This window comes from Orcinus orca, chromosome 4, assembly GCF_937001465.1.
Source record: "Orcinus orca chromosome 4, mOrcOrc1.1, whole genome shotgun sequence".
Classification (NCBI taxonomy): Eukaryota; Metazoa; Chordata; class Mammalia; order Artiodactyla; family Delphinidae; genus Orcinus; species Orcinus orca.
In genome coordinates this window covers 44,072,784-44,091,786 of record NC_064562.1, presented here as the reverse complement: position 1 = coordinate 44,091,786, position 19,003 = coordinate 44,072,784, and the positions used below count along the sequence as shown (strand labels likewise).

General features: G+C 39.7%; 1 protein-coding gene across 1 annotated transcript in view; it reads right to left on the bottom strand.

Moving 5' to 3' along the window:
* PRKG2 (protein kinase cGMP-dependent 2) overlaps nt 1-14,731 on the bottom strand; it is an 88,206-nt gene extending 73,475 nt beyond the window's left edge. Inside the window, exon 1 of the mRNA XM_004280156.3 lies at nt 14,263-14,731. Coding sequence (XP_004280204.1) covers nt 14,263-14,723 — 461 coding nt within the window. The 5' untranslated portion in view covers nt 14,724-14,731. The remainder of the gene's footprint in view (nt 1-14,262) is intronic.
* Nucleotides 14,732-19,003: the final 4,272 nt, after the last annotated feature.

Genomic DNA, 19,003 nt, shown 5'->3' with positions numbered 1-19,003 from the left:
AGAAAAAGAAAAGCAATTGAGCTCAAAAAAGGGAAAAGGAAATAACAAAATAGAAACAGATAACACAGAAAGAAAAAAGTGCAATGAAGAAGATCAAAAGAGCCCTAAATAGGTTATTTGAAGAGTCAAATAGAACCAAAAAATTCATGGCAAATGGGGGGTTGGGGAGAAAGGATAATTAACAGTGTTGGAAATGAGAAAAGGGACATCACTATAGATATTACAGATAGGAAAAATGAGTGGACAGTATGAACAACTATTTTAAAAATTTAGATTAAATGAAAATTTCCTAGAAAAATATGCATATCAAATCTTATATAAGAAAAAAATAGAAAATTGGATTAGCAATAAAGAAATAAAAACTATCCCACAAAGAAAATTCTAGACCAAGGTGACATTACCATTAAGTTTTCCAGACATTTAAGGATAAAAATTATTATTATTTTTTTTTCCTTTTCTCCTTGAGGTACGTGGGCCTCTCACTGCTGTGGCCTCTCCCGTTGCAGAGCACAGGCTCCGGAGGCGCAGGCTCAGCGGCCATGGCTCACGGGCCCAGCCGCTCTGCGGCATGTGGGATCCTCCCCGACCGGGGCATGAACCCATGTACCCTGCATCGGCAGGCAGACTCTCAACCACTGCACCACCAGGGAAGCCCAAGGATAAAAATTATTAATCTTACATAATCTTTTCCAGAAAATAGAAAAAAGAAATTTTTCCCAACTTATTTTAGAGTGTCAGAATAGCCTAATAACAAAAACCCATATTACAACAAAGACAAATTAAAGGTTAATATTCCTAATGAAGATAGGTACAAAAGTCAAAAACAAACAAGTCTAGACCAGATTGAAAATTAATGTAATTAACCACATGAAAAGAATAAGGGAGAAAAATACATAGCAAAATCTTATTGTATGAGGAAAAAGTATTTGATAAAATTAAACACCTGTATATGAGTTTTAAATTTAAAAAAAAACACTTAGTAAATTAGAAATAGAAGGGAATTTCCTTAATCTGATAAAAAAATCTATAAAACAAAACAAAAACGGAAAGTATCATATCACATGTGAAATATTGAAAGCTTTCCTCCAGATATCAGAAATGGGACACTTCAATTCTACCCTGAATAAAAAGTCTGAGCAAACTTAATAAATTGAGAAAAAAAGAAACAAAAGGGAAAAAATATATGAAAGATATAAACACAGTAAAAGAAGAAGTAAAATTGTCATTCTTTCCAAAAGACATGGTTATGTAAATGGAAAACTCAAAAGAATGGACAGGGTAAAACCATCAAAATTAATAGGTGATTTCAATAATCTCACTGGATTCAAGGTCAGTAAACAAACTCAATCATATTTCTATATCTCAGTATCAAAGTGAAAATGCTAATTTTTAAATGATATCATTTTAAAAAGATCAACTATATAAGATTATATATAACAAAAATGTGTAAAACCTCTACAAACAATATTACAAAATATTAAGAGAAATGAAAGAATAGCTAAATAAATGGAGGCATATAGCAGAGTCATGAATGAGAAGACAATTTTTTAATGATGTCAATTCTATTCAAATTGATCAGGTTCAATGAAATCTCAATTGACATTCTAAAAAATTTTTTATGAAAATTGACAAGCTAATTCTAAAATTCTTACAATCATAAGAAGGCCCAAGAATAGCCATCACAACATTGAAGAACAATAACAAAACTAGAAGACTTAAGGTAATGGATATCAAGAATTATTATTGGGAATTCCCCGGCGGTCCAGTGGTTAGGACTCTGCGCTTTCACTGCCGAGAGCCTGGGTTCAATCCCTGGTTGGGGAACTAAGATCCCACAAGCTGCACGGCGTGGCCAAAAAAAAAAATATTATTAATCAAAATAATTGAGAGACTATACTCTTGGCACAACGAGGCACAAAAAAGACCTTTGGACCTGAATAGAAAGAACTAAAACCCACTTAAACATATATAGATACTTGATTTATGACAACGGTTGTACTACAGAGATACAGAGGGAAAGCAGACATCAATGGAAAACACATAAATTAAAAAGTGTTCACCCTGTTAATTATCAAGGAAAAGAAAGTCAAAACCACAATGAGATACCACAACATAAACATACCCACCAGAATGGCTAAAATGAAAAAGACTGACAGTGCTAAATGCTGGTGAGGATGGAGAGTAGCAATACTCATACACTGTTGGTGGGGGGTATATATTTGTCCAGCCATTTTGGAAAACTATTTGGCAATCTATATTAAATGTGAACTTAGGGACTTCCCTGGTGGCACAGTGGTTGGGAATCCGCCTGCCAATGCAGGGGACATGGGTTCAATCCCTGGTCTGGGAAGATCCCACATGCCGTGGAGCAACTAAGCCCATGTGCCCCAACTATTGAGCCTGTGCTCTAGAGCCCACGAGCCACAACTACTGAGGTCACGTGCCGCAACTACTGAGGCCCACGTGCATAGAGGCCGTGCTCCACAACAAGAGAAGCCACTGCAATGAGAAGCCCGCTCACTGCAACAAAGAGTAGCTCCCACTCGCCTCAACTAGAGAAAGCCCATGCACAGCAACGAAGACCCCATGGACCCAAAAATAAATAAGTAAAAAACAAATAAATTTATAAAACAAAAATGTGAACTTAGATAAAATGTACCACCCAGCAATTCCATTCCTAGTTATATACCTATCATAAATCATATATAAATCAAAAGTGCAAAAATATTCATGGCAGCATTATTCAAAATTGCTAAACACCAGAATCAACCAAATGTCCATCAACAGTAGAACGGATAAGTTGTAGCACAGTCACAACAAACACTATAGAGCAACGATAATGAATAACCATCGCTACACACAATATCATAAATGACTCTCACTATATAAACTAAAGGAGCCAGAGTCTGTAGAGTCCATGCTCTATAATTCCACTAACATAAAGTTCAAAAATAGGCATAGTAATCTATGATAATACTAGTGCAGATAGTGGCTACCTTAGAAGTAGATAATGGATAGGGATTGGAAGGGAGCAAAAGGGGCTTCTGATTTCCTGATCTGTTTGGTGGTTACATGGGCGTGTTCACTTTATGATTTGTTCACGTCAATAAAAAATTCATTTAATAAATAAAATGTGTACATAGCTTTGGAGGCAGAAGATCCTAGGTTCAAATCCCAGCTCTGCCACTTCCTAGCTGTGTGATCTTAACCTTTCTGAACCTCAGATTTCTTCTTTGTGAATAGAGCTGAGTAATCATACCTGCATCATAAGGATACTGTGCACATTAACTCAGATAAGGTGCTAATATATGCCTAATAAATGGCAGTGATAGTAGTAGTTGGCAATAGTAGTGGTTATGGTATGCTTTTTGTGGGGAAGGGTATGAAAAGTTCTAGAAACCACAAAGAAAGAAAGAGGCACTGCCAAGACTCTCTGCTTAGTTCAAAGTTCCTCCAATAGGGTTGGATCTCGAATGTATGTACATCAGTGGCAGTGTGCCATAATCCTTTTACACCCCCTACTTACATAATCAATATTCTTTGAAGCAATAAATTCCTGTCCTCTAAGTTGCTTCAGGAAGTTTAATTTGTCAAAGTCCACTGACAGTTCTTGTTAAGCTGGGCCCTCAATCTTCCTTCTCTGGAACTGTTTACTAGAAGCCTGTGTTCTCACTGTTTTTGTCAGGTCAGACAAAGCATGTGTCTTGCAAACTTCTTTGCACAAGGTTCAGTGCCAAGCAGGGACCAGGGGCTTCCACCTACTTTCTTATCTGTCAAGAATTTCTTGTGAGCACAAAGGCCGAGGCAACTTTACTTGCGTGGCATATCATAACTTAATTATATATACAAATAGGAAGTATATTAGAAGGCATATTTGTCGAGGGCCCAAAATCTAAAGCTGGAATGATTCCTAATTCTGCCACTTACGAACGGTGGAACTCTGGGCAAGTCACTTAATCTCAAGTTTTCTCAGCTGTAAAATGACAATAAACACAGTCCACAGGTCATAGGATTTCTATGAGAATTAAGTTAGTTAACAATACTGAGCACTAAGAACATGGCCTGGCACATAAAATATATTACAGAAGGAATAGCTGTACTATCATATGTCAGCAAATTACCAGCAACTTTAAAATCTTCGAGTTAAAATAGCTCTAAAAACTCTATACTTGCGAACCGCCACTATTTATTAAGGGAGACTCCTTCACAATGTGAGTAAAACTCCTGACAATCCAGGTCCCCCGCCTGGCCAGCCTCCCTGTGCTCGGGGTACCCCAGGCCCACTGAACTGCTTGCAGGTCCCCAGATGTGTCAGGCCGCTTGGTCTCCCAGCCATCCATATCTCCTCAAAACCCAGCTCAACGTCGGCTCATCTATGGAGGTGTCCCTGATCCCACCAAGCACAGGATGCTCCCTCCGTCCTTTGTACACCCATCTCTTAGAATATCAATCACACAAGACTGCAATACATTTTAATTTCCCCAAAGAGACCGAGATCTTCAAGGGTGACAACACTTTCTTCATCCTCTTACCTAAAATCAGAATTGCACCTGGCACAAAATAGGGACTCAACAAAATTAATACTAAAGGACATTCAAGTTCTTTCTCCTAGTTTAAAAATCCAGGGTACAGAGACGAGAGTGGAGGTGGGAAATGTCCATCATCCACTAAACAGGCACAGAAAATAAGCAAGATAAACATCTATTTACTTTTCCCCAAAATTTTTTGAGTAATAAACCAGCAAGAAAAAAATAGCTAATAAATGCACACGTTTATAATTTGAGAAACCAGCATGAAAAGATGAGGTCATTCCATGAATAATCAGAAAATGAGCATGACTTTGTCCTGTCAACTCTCTTACCCTATTGCCCACATAATTAAGTACAGTTGTAATTGAATCATGTTTACTGTTACTTCATGCTTACAGCAAACATTTCTCTCTCCCTTTCTCAAATGTGTGCAGATGATCCAATTTCCGGGAGCATCAAAGAACAGAGCTTAATAATGAAATGTTGAAAACCAAAACATATAAGGAAGTTAGTCTGACACACTCAGTGATATGCATAATCATCATTGCGCTGCATGGTAATTAGGTAGAAATGGTAAATAGTTCTCTTAGATGCCTGTAATGAGCATTGCTCTTAGAGTGTCAAACTGAATATTTCTAGAGTCAGCTGCAGGGAAGCCTGTTCCTATAAAAAAAATGGTTCTCAATTGTCACTGCACATTAGAATCATCAAGGGACCTTCTGTAAATCCTGATACCCAGGGCCTTTACCTCAAACCAATTTAATCAGACTCCCTCGAGGTTGTACCAGGACATCAATATTTTTTAATACTTCCCTGGTGATTACAATGTGCACTTAAGCTTAAGAATTACAGCTGTAAACAAGAAAACACAAGGGAGTTTGAAGTTGTTCATTCCCTCTATTTTCCCACAGCACTGGGAACAAGCCTCCATTGAAGGCTCAACAAGCAATCAATTAAGTACTATTAAGTAATTAATGGCTGATTAATTAACAATAATCAATTGATGTTCGTTTGTCACAAGACTTTGCTGTATCTTATTCTCCTTTACAAGATAACCAATAAGAGAAAAAAAAAATAAGAAAAGAGAAAATCATCACTCTACCTCCTTCCAGCATCCTATATGGAACTTGAAACAGCCTGGCACTTAGAGGTATGCTGTCAAATCAGCCCCAGGACTTTTTTTTTCAATTGTGGTAAAATGCACAACACAAACTGTACCATCTTAACTACTGTTAAGTGCACAGCTCAGTGGCATTAAGTATATTCCCATTATTTTGCACCTATCGCCACCACCCATCTCCAGAACTTTTCTAATCTTCCCAAACTAAAACTCTGTACCCATTAAACAATAACTCCCCATTCCCTGCTCCTCCCAGCCCCTGGAAACTTCCATTCTACTTGATGTGTCTAGAAATTTGATTGCTCTAGGTACCTAATATAAAGTGGAATAATTTGAGTCTGACTTATTTCACTTAGCATAAAGTCATCAAGATTCATTCATATTGTAGCATGAAAAAGGAAGGGCTTTCCCTCCTATGAATATGCATGTACAAGACTCTGGGCTTTTTATATATGGCTTTACATATCTAGCATGGCCAGATTCTTAGAGAATCTCATACCAGAGACGCAAAGGGGCTGGTATGGTGTGCAGAAGTCTAAGATGGCCCCACTGTCTCTACCCATCTGGTGTCAAGCTCTTATATAATCCCCTCTCCCTGAGTGGAGATGGAACCTGGGACTTGCTCCTTGACAACACAATATAGCAACTGTGATGGGAGGGTCACCCAGCGTATGTTATATAAGACTTCATCTTAGTCAACACTAAAGAGATTCTCCAGCTGGCCCTGAAGCAGTAAGCAGCCATGTTGTGAGAGGGCCCCTGTCATATGAGGGGGACATATGACAGGGAACTCTGGGCAGACCTCTAGGAGCTGAGAGCAGCCCCTGGCTGACAGCCAGCAAGAAAATGGGGCCCTCAGTCCTACCACCACAAGGAACTGAATTCTGCCAACAATCACTTGAGCTTACAGGAGGACCTCTTCCACTAGAAAGCTCTAGAAAGGAACACAGCCGGTTGACACCTTGACTGCAGCCTGCTGAAACCCTGAGCAGATGACCTAAATAGCCTCACCCACACTCCTGACCCACAGAAATGCCGAGATAACAAATATGCATTGTTTCAAGCTGCTAAGTTTGTGGTAACTTGTTATCCAACAATAGAAAACAAACACACCTGGGTTTCCCTGAGTTTCTGGTTCCAAGAGCTATCCCTTTTTACCTCCCTTTTTCTCACCTCATCTGGAGAGAAGAGACTGGAAGCTACAGATCTTTCTTTCCTTCATATTTCTCAGAGCTTGATTTGTAAACCCCAAAAAGACTACGAAAGTTGATGCTTGGAATTTACTAATTCAAATTAATTTGTCATGACAAACAACCACTCCTGGAACGATTCAAAGGAAATTGAGAGAGGAGGAAAATTAGGAGCAAACAAAATAAACATATAAGTGAAAGAAATGGGGGCGAGGAGACAGAAAGAACTACAGAAAAGAAAGGAAAGAAAACAAAACTAAAGAATTCAATATTCGATAAACATTTGTTGAACTGAATGTGTTCATCTGAAGGCATAAAGGGAATGTTTCTAGCCAAGCCTATGGGGTCAAAAATGGCTGTGGTTATTGTGCAGTAGTATAAACACATCACAGAACATGCTGTGACTCAGGAACGCCGACCACCAGGCAAGGGAAAGGTGGTTCCGAGTCAGCATTTCGATTTTTGATTTTCACAACGATTAGTCCTTGAGTCCTGAGTGTTTCCTGAGGCTTAATTACACATTTTTCCTAACACCTAGCAACTGACAGACTGGAAGATGTGAGGATAAAGTGAGAAGGAACAGAGGGCGGCTATAAACCAAGCAGAGGGTAATTTGAGAGGTTGAGAGAGGGCTTAGGTGGGGTGCAGAGTGAGGAGAGCCCAGGCCCTTTGGCTTCTAGAGACAAAGAAGAAAAGGCAGGGGCAGGAAGTCCCGGGCGCTGGGTGCCAAGACTCTGGAAAATCTGCCAAAATCTATCTCACTTCTCTGAGGTGTCAAGGCAGCTGCCAATGAATTCTAGGCAGGTTCTTCAATTCCTCCGTGCTCCTAACCCCTCCTTTTTCTGAAGTTTAACAGCACTGCCTATCCCCTCTACACCCCTCACCAACCCCAAGGGGGAACCATTCACTTTGCAGGCTGCTCTGGCTCTAAGAGTCGTGCACACAACGGTAGAGAACACACTTCTCACATCAGGCAGACTCACACTGGAAACCTGGTTCAGCAGAGGACCTTGAGCAAGCTGTTGAATGCCTCTGAGCTTCCGTTTCACCTTTGGTCCAAGGTTAAAGTAACACCTACCTCACCAGGCAAGTCTCCATGAGATAATACACAGAAAACAACAGACGTCTAGCAGTTGCCCAAACGCTTGGTTTTCTCACCCCAACCCTGAGTAGCCAGCTCTGATCTGGATGTCTAAATGCACGTTATTGCTATAAAACATTCTGATTTCAAACATCCTAACAACAATAGCAGGGAGTTGTTTGTAACCATATGGAAAAAAAATTAGAAACGTATCTATTTCTAATTATTTATTTAATTTTTTACGAGGCTTCCCAACTAAAATATGAAGAATCCTCCTCTAATTTTCATTTTGGTATAGTGGGATATTGCAGTTGTTACAGCAGACTTTTTATTGACGTATACGTGGTTTAAATATTGTGTTAGTTTCAGGTATACAGCAAAGTGATTCAGTTATATACATGTATTCTTTTTCAGATTATTTTCCATTATAGGTTATTACAAGATAATGAATACAGTTCCCTGTGCTAGACAGTCAGTCCTTATTTAGAACAGACTTTAGATAGCAGATTTCTTGGTTTTGAATCCCGGTTCCAATACTAAAAGCTGTGTAACCTTAGGCAAGTTATTTAATTCTGTAAGCCTCAGTTTCTTCATATATAAAATGATACATAATCACATCTATTATGATGGTGATAATAATATCTATTTCATGCGTTTGTTGTGAGGATTAAATAATCCAATATTTGTGAAGCACTCAGAGTGGTGCCTGGCACATCATTAGCGATGTATAAATGTTGTTATTACTATTATCGTTATCATTCCATGAAAACACTTCTGCTCAGTAAAAGAGCTGTATTTCTGTAACGCACACTCAAATGCTCGGCACTGCTTTCGAAAGGAAGAACAAATAATAACAAACATACTCTTTCTTCCTGGCTGTTTTTCCACATCTTGTTTAAATGCGTTACTCACTAGCATTTTCCACTTTTACCTATTCTGCTCCTATTCTGGGTGGGAGTGACAAATGAGACTCATTGTCCTTCCTAAAACTAGAGTCAACATCTGAAGTCTGATGGCAAGTCTTTGTTTTACCTCTCCTTTTCAAAGAAGAACAATAGTTTCAGATGATAGTTAAAGCGTTCTCAGTGAAAGGAAGTCATACCAGCGACTTGCCAGATGTCTCTGATTAATTTGCCTGTGTTCCACCAGACATTCTGCACGAGCTCATAATTTTGTTCTGCTGGTGCTGAAGTTTGTTAAACAATGTCTACATCAACAGAAAATTTAATTTCAGTAAAAGGTCTGACCTCTGCAGGCATGGTTGTCTTGGTGCTCAAGGCAGGTCAGACATGGACAGAAATGCGATCTGAGCTCTTTCTCACCCACCTTTGCCACTGATATTCAGTTCTCAGCCCTGAGAAGCTCTGTACTTGTTTCAGAACCCATTCGTGCCCCTCCATATATATCAGTCTGTACCATCAGATGGATCAAATCCATTCTCTGTGTCCTTTTCACACAGGTCTGAGCTCTCAGGATGTAGCACTTGGTGAATATTAATGAAATGGGTAAGCTCTGCTCAACTCTGCTTGGAAGAAGTTGGGAAGCAGCATTGTTCTTCCTACCAACCAATACAGTGTATCAAAATAAAGCAGACTGGTGCCCAAACTAACCTGACTTGAGCCCTTTGATCTTTGTGGGTTAAGAACACTGGTATAGGTAGGTAGGGTGGGGGACCCCCAGAGGAAGAGAACCAGACATATCTTTCTTGACATAAGAGAAGTCATTTTAGGCCTAAGCCATTTTGTGATCTAAGTCTGGCCACAATGCTTGCTCTTGATCAGGCCAGAAAATAATCATATTGGAGACAATAAGTCAGTTGTAAAGACTCCCAGTTCTATTTCAAAGATAAAGATCAGTCTGAAGCATATTCTTGAGCTATTCTGCAGGATCCAAAACTCCCTCAAGCACTCAACCACCCGACTAACTGGAACCTAAGGAATGATCATGCTGACCTTTATTGATTTCAGTCAACTAGAGCCAGGACTCTGTCAGTCTTTGCCCCACTTCTACACTGAATTCTCCTCCATGAATATGCATACAATGCCCAAGCCCCTTCATAAATATGCATGTACCCTTAGCTTAAAACTTTCCCAATTTTGCTGTTCAGGGACATACTACTTTGGGAAATATCTTCAGTGTTCTCTTTACTTGCTGCAGGTAATAAATCCTTCCTTCTCCTGCTCTTTGGTTTGGTAGTGTCTTTCGGCTTGACACCTACCCAGAGGCAAATCCAGTCTTTGCGCAACTGTTTTATGGGATTGTAGAGGGAAAGAACTGGTTTCAAAGTCAATCTTGGGTTCTAATCTTAGCTCTGCCACTTACCATGGCCTATTCTGCCACTCCCCTGCACCTGTTTCCTCACTTCTGCAATAGGGGAGAAGCGTGAAACAATCTCTAAGATTCTTCCAGCCCTAAAGTCTTCTGATAGTTACTATAATAGATTAAATCAGGGATCAGAGTATTTGATATACTGGAATGCTCTGACTCATCATGATTTATGATACTTCAGAAAGGCTGAGTACCTATAATAAAACGGGCTACATGCCCACATGGTTGTATGCTTCTGAAGATCTAAAATGGTCAGTGGGCACAAAGCCAAGTCCCTACAAAAGGCTATGATAGACTGCAGGTTCCATTCAGCTGAAGAGGGATTCCACATTGTGCCCACCTCAATCTGACAGGCTCATTTTCATTTTCTGTGACATTGTCCTAATACCGAACACAGGTCTTATTTTGTCTGTAAGTTCTCTCAAACTTCACTACGGTCACAATTCCCACCTCAAAAGATAGCGGTTACAGTCAAAACCACATAATCTAGAACTGTAGTATCCAGTACAGTGGCCATTAGACACATGTGGCTATTTAATTTTAAAATAACTTGAAATTAAAAATTCAATTCCTCAGGGGCACTAGTCACACTTCCAGTGCTCAACAGCTACATTCTGCTGTTGGCTACCATATCAGACAACACAGATTCTAGAACATTTCCATCATTGCAGAAAATTCTCTTGAACAGCACTGAGTTATTCTAGAACCTGATCTTAAAAAGTAGCCCCTTGAATTTTGCAAGAGACAAATTAAAAGAGTTCTCCAATGCCATTAGAGCATATAAGTTCCTCCAAATAAAGCAGGGAGGTGCAACTATACTATTTAAGCTCCCCCTTCCTACCTTACAAGTACACTTGCTGGGTACAAGACAACAAAGATGGCATGAGTGGGCTTCCTGGCAGTTGCTGAGGTTCACTTGCCATTTACAATACATTTGAGCACAGGGGCCTCAGCAAACTTGCAGACTGCGGTGGCATGGGCTTGAGAGTCTCTCATGAATTACCGAATCTGAATCCTCAAATTCGAAATCTATCATCCCCCCAAATGTTATTCTCTGGTTTCTCTCAGTACTTCATATCTCCCCCACGCTGTTGATTGCAGGAGGGCTGGAATCTCCCCCCACTTTCTTTCTCATTGGTAAGTACTCATCAGAGACATACTGTTTGACAAAAAGACTAAAACACCATTCAATGACTTTCTGATCCAGTGTGGAGGGAGAACCTGATCCAAAATGTAGTTGACACGTATTAGTAAAAACAAATTTATTCATAAAGTCAGCCAGGAAACTTTATAAAGTTCAACAAATAAATCATGAGAACCTAAAACTAAATGAAGGCTCCATTTTGACTGTTACCTTAAATTCTCTAATATCTATCTAACAGGAACTGCTTGGAAAAGTAGCCAAACCAATGGACACTGTCCATTATCCTTTTATCAATGAATGGTGCTCTCATCTTTTCTAATGTTCTAACTTCCAGAAAGTTTTTTCTTCCAAAATTTTTGATAGACTGTATAAAGACTGTATATAAAGACTGTATAAAATTTATATTTGGATAAATTATCCAAACTTTACTTACAGACTTTCTCTAAAACTGGAACTATTTGAAAATGGAAAATGAATTGTAATATTGAGCACTTTCAAAGAATTGGACATTTTAAAATCTCTGAATTGATGTTATCTGCGTTTAGCCACTTATTCCAGACTTAAGGGGAAAGACATTTTGTAAGGGAAATTGCAGGGAAAATTCAGGTACAAATGTCTGCAAGGGGAAATAAGACATAAACCAGTCAATGACAAAAGAGTGGTTCCCATATTCTAATTAACTTTTCAATTTAGAACTAAAAGGCTCTATGAAAGCATAAATGGATTATGAAGGCATAAATAATCTAATTTGGTCTCTTTAGGATTTAATCATTAAGGAATCAGTTATCCCATTTCTTCATCGTATCCCCAACACAAACTTGTACCCACTGGGCCTGCCTTTATGATGGATGAGGGGAATCATTGCTCATCCTTATTCATCCATCCTTCTAAGGGCTGTAATGTCTTTCCTCTCTTGTGTCCCACTCACTACAGACAGATGGTTTGGCCCAAAAACTAACTGTGCTTAGCTATTGATTTCCTCTACCTCGTTATAATAGAGCTAATAAAAAATACAGTAGAATGTACTTATCTTGGATTGTTCTGTTACCTAACACCAGGAGAATAGTGTTTTGCCTCAAGACGGGCATAAGTCTTTGGAAAAAATAATTGAAAATAATCTTCATTCAAGAGGAGAAATCTGGTGGAATATGTAGGAAGAGGGTCAAAGAAGATGAATTACTATTAAATTCTCTCGCACTTCTCCTAGATATATAAGCACATTGTTATTGAAAGAATTTTTGTGGGTAAACAATATATTGTCTTATGTATACACATATAGTATGTATAACATATGTATGTGTATAGTACGTATATAGAGAGAATGCATAATACAATTATTATATGTGCATATATCTCTTATACATCAAAAGAGAACACTATGATGTTCAATTTTTGAAAAACAAGCGTAAGTTCATAAGCAACATTTATAATTTCTGAATTCACACCATTAAAAATAAATAATTATTATTTTTGCAATGGGAATACAGAAGACCTTTCTAAGCCAACTAATAAATAAACTCTTGGCTTAAAAAAAGTCTTCTGAACTCTAACGTCAATCAGATTCTTTCAACCACAGAGTATTATACGTTTATAATCCGGCATGACTTGTTTCCTTAACAAACATTTATTGCTCATTCACTATGTGCCAAGCACTGTCAACAAATTGATGAATTAAACTTCCCTTTATAATCCTGTTATCAAAATTAATCATTTATTTGTTTAAGTCAAATGTTTTATCTTGATTTATATTATTTATGTGTGTGAATAAATTAAAGTTGTTTTAATTTCACAAATCTTGGATTTTGCAAGAAGGACCCAGGCTCAGCCAAGACATTATCAAGGCAAAAGATCTAATTTCAACTGATAAATATTTACTCATTTAAAAATAGTGCAGAAAGGAGACCCTAACCATAATGTTTCTAATCAATCTTTCCTGGTTAGGAAATTCAAACTTGAGCCAGAAAAGAAACGTACCCATACACACACACACACACACAAGAATACTGTGGGAAATATTTACATGTTCTTTTAAAAATCCTTATTTTTAAAATTAATTCTAGCTTTTAATTGTTCCCTCTGCCTGAAGTAAGTGCCCTTTCTACCTGGTCTATTCTCCTTTTTCTCCTTTGGGTCTCAGTTAAAGGTCACCTCCTCAACCAGGTCTCCATGACAATCCCAATTCTGTCCCCTCCTTGACCTTCTCTCCCTCTTAATCCCAGACACCACCCACTCTACTGTCAGTTTCATCATATCATTCATCTTAATTAATAATTACACAATGTTTACTTGTTTCCGGGTATACTATCTTTCCACAGGAAATGCTCTGTGTCTATTTATTCACTGATATATACTTAGCATCTAACACAGTGGCTGGGAGAAGGCAGTGCTTAACTAAAACTGTGGGATGAATGAATGAATGCACCCCCCTCAGAGGCATCAGCTTATCCCTTTTTCATGACACTTGCAGACTAAGTGCTAAGAAGTGGCTTTTGCTATACATATTCATAATTCAGTGTGATTTGTGTACACTCGTTAAGTCTACTTCTTTGGAAGAGAGATGGGCAGACTCCCTAGAACCACCTCTGCACTCCCCTAGGGTTTTCAAGATAACAGAAATGACTTTTGTAAACTCGGTTCCTCAGTTATGCAAATCACAAATCAAAGTCTAGGTAAAGCAGGAGTCCTGCTTTAAAGAGAAGTTCTACTTAAAGGGAGACGCTGTTGCAAAACAAAACCCTTTCAGAAGCCCCTCTATCCCAAAATCTGAAAGGGTTAATATGCGCTTCTCCATTGAGGAGACTCAATAAATAGCGTTCTAATGTTTCATAATATTTAAGGCCACCTGAGTCCAAAAGCGGGTGGGAACTTACCTGGAGTCCTTTCTGACTCTCGCTTTCTCAAAGGAAAATTCAGGGGGTTTGTTGAGGTCATAGGTTCGGGTGGTGGGCTCAGCAGACACACCAGCCTTCGCTCCCCTCCTGCTATGGAGGGAGACCAATCCCGAGGTCTTGCGGTGGACCTCAAGAGGCACTTTATCCGGAGACGCCTGACGCGGGCTTCCTCCCTGCATGTGTACCACATCCTGAAGCTTGTTCAGCTGGATGCACTTGTTCTGGAGCTCCTCCGTGAGCTCTGCAATGGCCACAGTCTGCTTGGACAGCTGCTCCCGTAGCTCCTTCAAATGGTACTCCCGCTCCTGGATCTCGGCATCCTTCCTCCTCAGCTCTCTCTCCAGCTCTGTCACCTTGCTCCGGAGGGCACTGGTAGTGAGGTTCCCGGAGTGGCCATCTGGATTCTTGGAATGTTTGGGTTTCACGGAACCATTTCCCATTTTGCTCAAGGACCTGAGAGAGGGCAGAGAATTGGGGATTCCCTAGTGGAGTTTCACTTCCCAACCGCCACCGCCACCCCTCTCAATCCGCTCTGTTTCATAAAGAGAAACACAGCGCTCATCGCTGTTGGGTAAGCAATAAATTCCCCCACGCTTCCAGAAGAAAAGCAACGGATTGATTCCCTTTGTCCCTCAATGAGGAGGAGCTGGCACTTGGTTTCGTTCTTCCCCATCCCTTTGCTGGCCCAAGCATCCCACCTAATAAGCATTTTGCACAAACGGCCTGCGTTACCTGCTCTTCTCTTTGGTCGTTCTCTCCGGACAGCTGTCAAAAGCATCACAACACAACTGCGATTCGGATGTCAGCAGGGCAAAGATAAAACACCAACGAGCAGCTGCAGCTACCGCAGCAGAGGCTTGTTAATGTCACAACTCTCACAGCACCCTGAGTGGCTACACTAAGAAACCTCCCCCTAGTTTAGAAAATAACACATCTGCACTTCGGGCAGAGGAGGCACAGTTGGTGTTGCTGTATTAGCACTTTTCTCCAGCCGTGTGTGCCTATTACGTTTGGCTTTTCTGACAACGCTCGCTGTTGCAAACTTCTGGATGGCAGTTACCAGAAGGTAAAACAGAGGCATGGGGGTTCTTCTACATCCTTTACTTTATATCCTAAAGCCAAGATTGTCCAAAAAATGACAACCTATGGTACGATACTGTATTATTTTCCTGTAAAGAATATCCTCAGTGTAGGCCCCAAAGTAGTTACTAATCCAGTGAGTCTCAGGATGTAACAGGCAGACTGGGGATTATGAGGCATGATTTTAGTTGATTCAAAAATGTTTTTTAGGGATTTCCCTGGTGCAGTGGTTAAGAATCTGCCTGCCAGGGCTTCCCTGGTGGCGCAGTGGTTGAGAGTCCGCCTGACGATGCAGGGGACACGGGTTCATGCCCAGGTCCAGGAGGATCCCACGTGCCGCGGAGCGGCTGGGCCCGTGAGCCATGGCCGCTGAGCCTGGGCGTCCGGAGCCTGTGCTCTGCAATGAGAGAGGCCACAACAGTGAGAGGCCCGCATACCGCAAGAAAAAAAAAAGAATCTGCCTGCCAATGCAGGGGACACGGGTTCAAGCCCTGGTCCGGGAAGATCCCACATGCTGCAGAGCAACTAAGCCCATGCGCCACAGCTACTGAGCCTGTGCTCTAGAGCCCGTGAGCCACAACTACTGAAGCCCACGCGCCTAGAGCCCGTGCTCTGCAACAAGAGAAGCCGCCGCAATGAGAAACCCGCGCACCGCAATGAAGAGTGGCCCCTGCTCGCTGCAACTAGACAAAGCCCGCACACAGCAACAAAGACCCAACGCAGCCAAAAAATAAATAAATAAATAAATAAAATTTATTTTTTTAAAAATGTTTTTTAGTTCAATAGCTATGTATTTATTTTAACATTCATTAGAAATATAAATAATTGGCACCACAAAAGTTTGAGGTTCAGTAAGATACATTTACTGAGTCAATTCAATGAAAATAGAAAAGAAATCATCTGCAGTTAATAAGCACATACGAGCAAAATCAAAAAGAACTTGAAAGGCTGAAGTTTGGAAAATACTGCTTTGATTAATTATCATAAGGTTTAAGTCTTTTTAAGCTAGCTACTTAAATTTCATACCTTTGCACGTGTAATTTTTGACAGCCATAACCCAAGAAACTTGTAAACTAAGTTTGAATGACCGCTTATTATCTAATACGAGATAGAGGGAAGTTTGAAGTTATAAATCTCACACATTCTTGGCCCTCTCTCTCCCCAAATTTCAAACTCTGAGAGAAATAAAAGCTTAGACTGATTTCACTAGCTCTACCGGAATCATCATGAACCTTTACAACCAATACAGAGACATAAACAGCCTCTAAGTTTCAAACTGATGCAACCAAATAGTCAATGCAGGTCACCTAAGATGGATGGTAGAAACAGAAAATAAATGCACTTATAAAAGTAATCTTGCAATACCCAGACATTCTTCATAGAATTCAGGTTCAAAGTAGTCGTTAATAAACATTAGCCTCCAGGGAACTGCCGTAATATGTTGCAGAGATGTGGCAGGTTTAACATTTAAGTTTCTGTTGACTCGGCAGCATTTACTATTCCTATATATTAGGAATATATAAAAAGGTTAAGGAGACTAGAATTCAAAGAAGTGGCCCAGGACACTGTGGTAGCCTGAATAAGCAATTCAGAAGATATTAGATTGGGACCTGAGAATAAACTTGAATGAGATTCTGAATGACAGGCATGAGAAGGGTACCCCCAAAGGGATCTTAAATTCACGTGCGCACAAGTTTTAACATGCAGCAATGAGACATCTCCTAGATGTGCTTTTTTGGTTCATGGGCAAGCATTCCTAATCCAAGGCAGGATAGAGGGAGGGTAATGGGTGGAAGAAAAGAAATTGCCTTATAAAGAACAAAAGTAAGCACAAACATTTTAAAATCTAACAACTCATTCTTTATTCATAGAACAATTGTTTACTAAGACCAAACTAAGTGTCATGTACTATACCAGGGGCATAGCTCCATGAATTTGCAGTCAAATTCGACACAGAGAAGACTTCTAGCATTCTAAATATGAAAAGGCTTAGAATCATTTTTGCTCTATGTATGGTAGTCAAAACATTCTGTACCAATCCAATAATTTTACAAACCTGAAACACAATTAGGCAGAGGTGGTTAAATTCTCCCAAAACACCAGCTATTCTCTGGCTTTAATGAAGTCAGTTTGGAAGCTGAATAAATCTTTTGAGCTATTTAGAATTCTAAAGAGGGATGAAATGAGACTAACTAACTCATCTTTCAAGTCGCTAATTTAAGATATGTAAGGACTACTGAATGACTCAATACTAAGTCTGATTTCTTACTTAGTTCACCCCTTTCAATTCTGGTGTCCCTCAAGCCAAGGCTTCGAGTGTCTGGCTTCATAAAACCTAATTAGACTCCCTCTGTTTCCTGTCTGCATCAGTCACTAAGAGAGACAAGCTATTTCTCAAATATGTATTGCCAGTCACAACTGAACCACAGGATTTTGTTCCATCAATCTAGCAACTATAGGTTCTTAGAATCATTCTTGTAATCAGAGAACAGCATGCAAAGTAATAAGAAATGAGCTTGGAGATAAAGATCAGGATATTTTTCCTTCCAGTTTTATTGAAATATAATTGACATATAGCACTGTATAAGTTTAAGGTGTACAGCAAAATAATTTGATGTATACACATCATGAAACGATTACCATAAGTTTAGTGAACGTTCATCATCTCATATAGATACAAAATTTAAGAAATAGAAAAAAAATTGTTCCTTGTGATGAGAGCTCAGGATTTACTCTCTTAACAGCTTTCATATATAACACACAGCAGTGTTAATTATATGTATCATACTGTACTTGACATCCCTAATATTTATCTTATAGCTGGACATCTGTACCTTTTGGCTGCCTGTATCCAATCCCCCCTACCACCACCACCTCTGGTAACCACAAATCTGACCTCTTTTTCTATGAGTTTGTTTGTTTGTTTTCAATGTATAGTGAAGTAATAAGAAATGAGCATGGAGACGAAGATCAGGATTTGACATAAGCAATGGAGTCAAGCCAGCCAGGGTAGAAAAACAATCTGCCTTTTCCCAGCTGTGTTACCTTCTACAAATTACTTAGAATCCTCGGTTTGCTAATCTAGAAAGTGGATATAATTATGCCCATCTCATAGATTTATTATGAAGATTATGTTTGTAAGGTATCCTGTGCATTGTCAGGCATGTAGTACACACCAAGTAGCATTTATAGTGTGTGACTAGCAAGGCATTAAGTGACTTGGTATGAGGAAATGCCCAGAGGGCATCATTACTGGGTGGGGAAGAAGTCTAGTAGACTGGATGTCTTCCGGACAAGAGGTCTTTAAAGATGAAAATTATTGGGGGCAGGGGAGAGGGGTATCCTTACTCTGTCTTCATTAAGACAAAAAGTCATTCTGGGACTAACAACCTGGGAAACCCTCCCAGTTAAGCAAAGCCCCACCAATAGATGACGACCAGAAAGTTTCATAAGCAGCGCAGCCCAGGTTCCAGGACTGCAAGGACTCCTCCTTTGTCATTCCCTTATGTAGCCTCTATCTATTTACACATATTACACTGAAATCCTTAAACCAAAAGGGCCCACCTAATAATCTTCAAAGGCAACAAAAAACATGGTTCACTTTGAAGGGGATATTCTTCTGCAGCCAGGGACAGGAGCG